We start from the raw sequence: 4,779 nt of genomic DNA, 5'->3' as shown, positions 1-4,779 counted from the left end.
TGTAAGGGAATAGGAAGCATTTTAACAAGGGAGGGGGTAGCATGTTTTGAAGATGTACCCCCTCCCTGTAATTTGGGTGTTGTGGCTGTCCTGGGAGATGCAATGAAAGCCATGTGATTAATTTTTAGCCTGGATCTAAATGGATACAACCTGATTTATCTTCCTTAAACACTAGATATATGAGGGTTTTCTGCCCTTCTTGGCCCTAGCATTCCCTCAAGAACTTTGCAAGTACACATAAGCAAGGATAGCCAGTGAGATTAGCATGAAGATACCATGGGAAAGCTCTGGAGTTACTGCAGCCCATCTGCCAGGAGTTATGTCCTGTCATTTGTTGCAGACTTGAGGAAGAGGAGGTTGGAATTAGCCTTTGATTCTTACTGGGATTTTGCTGGTTTTGCTCTGAAATTGTTCCTTGAGTGTTATCCTAGAAAAGTCTCTATTCACTGGTTGTGTTCCAGGCTCGTAATGAAAACCAATAAATAAGAAACTATGCAGTCTCTTATCTCCTTTCTCGAAAGCTCATGGGATGTAGCTGGCAGCCATGCAAGAGCCTAAACATAACAGTCAAAAGCAACGTGGCAGGAACGATGCCGTATGTTGGTGTAGCACATGCTTCTATACTCGCTGCAGTTGGAACTCTCACAGGGTATTTGTCCTCTTTTGTCAGCGTAGAGCATTGCAGGATTACCTCACTGAGTTGAAGGAGTTGGCTTGGTACAAAATTACTGGATTCACATGAACTGCATACCAGCTGAAATCTGGTATGAATGTTGTGCTGAAGCAGTCTGAGCTGTAGAAATACACATGAAAAGCTGAAGTAGCCTGGAATGTCATTGCTGTATGAAAGGAGAAGGCATTCCAGGACTGTTTGTTTAGGTTGGATGGGTGCTTTGACACTGAGCAATCTTGGGAACTTCGCAAGGTTCTGATAATAATTTTCATTTTACATCAAAGCAGATGAAACAATCAAAGAGAGGAAGCTTAAGCTTAGGCAAAGTTATTCTAATGAAGTGTTTTGAAGACGGGGAGGAAAACCCTGAGCTTGCATGCTTTTAATTCAAGTTTGTGCAATTTCATTTGGGGAATCAACAAAAATATGAGAGTTGTAAGCTCATGTGAATTTTCTGTCAGATAGGTATGTATTTGGGGACCTTATGTGAAGAACTTTAGGCTGATTTTTCTAATTATATATGGTGTGTCCTGGATAGTTTTGTGACCTGTGTGCGTAAACTGGTGAGTTAGGGTGAGAATAAGACAGTAAACGTATTCAAATAAAGGCCCTTTCTGTCTTGAATTTGCAAGGTAACAAAGCTCATGAGTGACTGTATTTAGTAATATCTGACTTTCTGTTGCAAATTATCGCACCTAAAATGTATTCTGAAGCAACTGCTATTTCAGCTTTTGGGGTAAGGAGCAGTCTAGCAAGAAAAACCGCTTAAATCCTCCGCCCAGCGCTGTCACAACCAGCGTGCTTTGAACAATAGGCAGAGACAAGCAGAGTTAGAAATCTGTTCTAAAATGCCAGAACTGCCTGATTTTGAAGTGACCTCTTCTTGATGTGGAAAGTCCCAGAAGCTTGCTGTCTCATCCAAAATACAAATCTTGCCAGGAGTCCTAAATAGGTAACAGTGCGTGACGGATGGTTTGATAACGAGCATTCATCTGGCTTCTCCTTGTTTTTCCCTTCACAGTTGTCTGGTGGGTGCGAGCTGACGGTGGTAATCCACGACTTCACCGCCTGCAATAGTAATGAGCTGACAATCCGTCGTGGGCAGACAGTGGAGGTCCTGGAGAGGCCCCATGACAAGCCTGACTGGTGTCTGGTCCGAACGACAGATCGGTCCCCAGCTGCAGAAGGCCTGGTCCCCTGCGGGTCCCTCTGCATTGCTCACTCTCGCAGTAGTATGGAGATGGAGGGGATTTTTAACCACAAAGGTAAGCAATGATGGAAACAAAGTCTGGTCACCAGCAGTGTAACGTTTGGCTAATGGGAAGTACTGTGCAAATGGGAACTTTGGTGTTCTTGCACCGTCTTGATTTCAGCAACCACACTGTCTATTCCAAAAATAAGCAGTTGGCAGTTCTCAGCATTTAGTGAAAATGTGGCTGAAGATAGGGAAGAGATTTAAGCAAATTATGCATTGGTGAACAGCGTTACATATCATATTTGATCAAGCTGTGATGATAGGAAAATCTATACCTGACATGTGCTGGAAGGGGGGAGGGAAGAAAATCCCCAGCATGCATTATCAATGATTCCTGAGAAATCCTGCAGTGGGAAGTCATGGCATCAGGCTCAGCGATCAAAAAGGTAAATCCACTCATCAGTGTGCCCTGGCACAGGAATTGGCCACCGGGACTTCTGTATTTTACTTAACTAAGTTTTGTGGAGTAGCAGTGGCACACTCATCCCTTTTTCCCAGAGTAGCTCTGAAATCTTACATTGTTTTTTTCAGATGCATGACAGAATATTCCCTGGAAGGGTGTAAGAAAAATCCAATGATTTTTTTTTGGAAGTTTTTAAGATTCTAGTGTGCTGTAGTCCTTTGGCTCTGTAAACTCCCCAGGCTGACAGAGTAGATTGTTACTAGAGAAGATGCTTGCTTGCTTCATTTGCAGCTGCTTGAGTTTGCAGCCTGTGAACAGGAAAAAAATGTGAATTTAAAAAACAACAGCAACAAAAATCCACCAGAAAAACAGTTCATTAGAAGGCATTTCATCACATGCTGTGGGAAAAGATGTATTGCAAAAAGTTTGTTATTGCAAGTAACAAGATTAGCAGACAAGTGGTGTTGGAGAAAATTTGTTTCCAAAACACAAAATTCTGGGTTTGGAGAGTTTTTCATAAATATAAGCACAAACATCTAAATTATTCAGTCCATTCCAGCCATTACAATTTTCCCAGGTCTTTTTCAGATCCTCTATAAATATGCTTGGCTAAAACAGGACTGAGTTTGTGTTTCTTACATTAGGAGTATGCACAGCAGGAACTTCCTGAATGCAGGGTGATTGGGAGTGGGGGAGGAGAGTGAAAGATTGAGCTGTACAGTTGTAATACATTTTTGTCCTCTTGTGGCCTATAACAATTTGGATAGGAAAAGCCTGAAGATGTCGTGATAATAAAATTGGAAAATATAGTTAGGTATCACTAAAACATTTCTTCCTTTGACTAGGGGTGAAGTCATGGAAATGTCAACAGGATTTTTTTTCTTTTAGCAGCACTCGCAGAATTGATAAATCCAATTTCCTTTGGAGCTAAGGGACTTCACCTTTGAATGCAGAGAATTTTATTAGGAGAGGCAGGTTGTACTGGGCAATATATGTTATATGAAGCACATTGAGCCTGTCAGACTCCTGAGGGACAGACAGAGCTGGTTTTGTCTTTGAGAGGTTGCTTTTATTAATCAAACCAGTGGACATAACCTGTATTGCTTTTATTTCTTTAACATTTGTTAGGGGAAAATGGGGCAGAGTATTTTGAAGATACTTTAGTTTGTTTGACATGGTGCTTTGAAATAAAGAGCGTTAATTAATTGTATTAATCACGGACACTGAAGAAGAAGAGAAAGCTATTGCTAGAGTGAGCATGATTTGCAGGGTTGAATGCAGCCTCAGAAGTGCCTTCTGTCCCTGCCACAGGCTTCCTGCGGGATGTTCTGGCATGCCATTTAAACCCCAGCTGATAAGAAGCAGCTGCTCATTGTTTATTCCCACATTACTGGGTGTCAAGCTTTAGGAGATGGATGTTTAATTTGTCAAGTTTCCCGTGCATGTGACTGAAGAACATGCGAACTATTATATAACGTTAAGTAATCTGGGGAGGGGGAAAAAAAGAGGGTAGACAAGGTACTTGAAACCGTGGGATATATTTCACTTTGATCTCTACCTCAGCTTTCTATTGCTTGAAAGAGCAATAGATAGTGCTCATTTCACTGAGGGATTACAAAAATTAAGCAAAACTAGTGGAGTGCTTTGATTTTATTTCCTCTCCCATTGTGAAAAGTACCTCAGACAATCCCACAAACCAATTATTCTTCCTCAAGTGCTGCATTTGATTAAAGATCTTTTAATAAAGCATTGGGGAATATGCTAATCAGAAGAATGGAAAAACAATGAGATGATATTCTCAGAATTGTTCATTGTAAGCATTGATAGAGATATGAATTCCTAAGAAAAACCAACCAAACAAAAAGTCCTGTAACAGAGAACAAGTGAATGACTTAGATAATTTGAGGCAGTTCATGATCTTGGGTGGATAACTTTTAATGTCTTTCCTAGATTTCTAATACTTGATTTTGTAGCTTCAGTCTATTTAATACAGATATTTTTCCCCCTTTCTGGCCATAATTCAGTAAAATTTTCAGAGTTTTTGAGGGTTTCAACGAAGTAAGATATTGCCCTCTGGAATTTTTAGGTCTGAAAATAAGTGTCATATGTGAGGCTCAAAGTGTGGCATCAGGTTGGAATAATTCTGTACAGTTTATGGGCTAAGCCACATGCAGTAGACATGAGTCTGGATTTTTTTTTTGCATGTCTGGCATCACAAGCTGTTGTGAGACACTTAGGGTTTTGAGGGTTTCAACGAAGTAAGATATTGCCCTCTGGAATTTTTAGGTCTGAAAATAAGTGTCATATGTGAGGCTCAAAGTGTGGCATCAGGTTGGAATAATTCTGTACAGTTTATGGGCTAAGCCACATGCAGTAGACATGAGTCTGGATTTTTTTTTTGCATGTCTGGCATCACAAGCTGTTGTGAGACACTTAGGGAAGATCGTA

At 40.7% G+C, this 4,779-nt stretch overlaps 1 protein-coding gene across 1 annotated transcript in view; it reads left to right on the top strand.

The window, feature by feature from the left end:
- TRIO (trio Rho guanine nucleotide exchange factor) overlaps positions 1 to 4,779 on the top strand; it is a gene marked incomplete at its 3' end in the record, with an annotated part of 158,167 nt that overhangs the window by 107,854 nt on the left and 45,534 nt on the right. Inside the window, exon 33 of the mRNA XM_009075227.1 lies at positions 1,695 to 1,938. Within this exon, the coding sequence (XP_009073475.1) occupies positions 1,695 to 1,938 (244 nt within the window). The remainder of the gene's footprint in view (positions 1 to 1,694; positions 1,939 to 4,779) is intronic.

This window comes from Acanthisitta chloris, unplaced genomic scaffold (assembly GCF_000695815.1).
Source record: "Acanthisitta chloris isolate BGI_N310 unplaced genomic scaffold, ASM69581v1 scaffold5475, whole genome shotgun sequence".
Taxonomy (NCBI): domain Eukaryota; kingdom Metazoa; phylum Chordata; class Aves; order Passeriformes; family Acanthisittidae; genus Acanthisitta; species Acanthisitta chloris.
The sequence above is the reverse complement of the archived record's forward strand: the minus strand, read 5'-3'. Positions and strand labels throughout refer to the sequence as shown.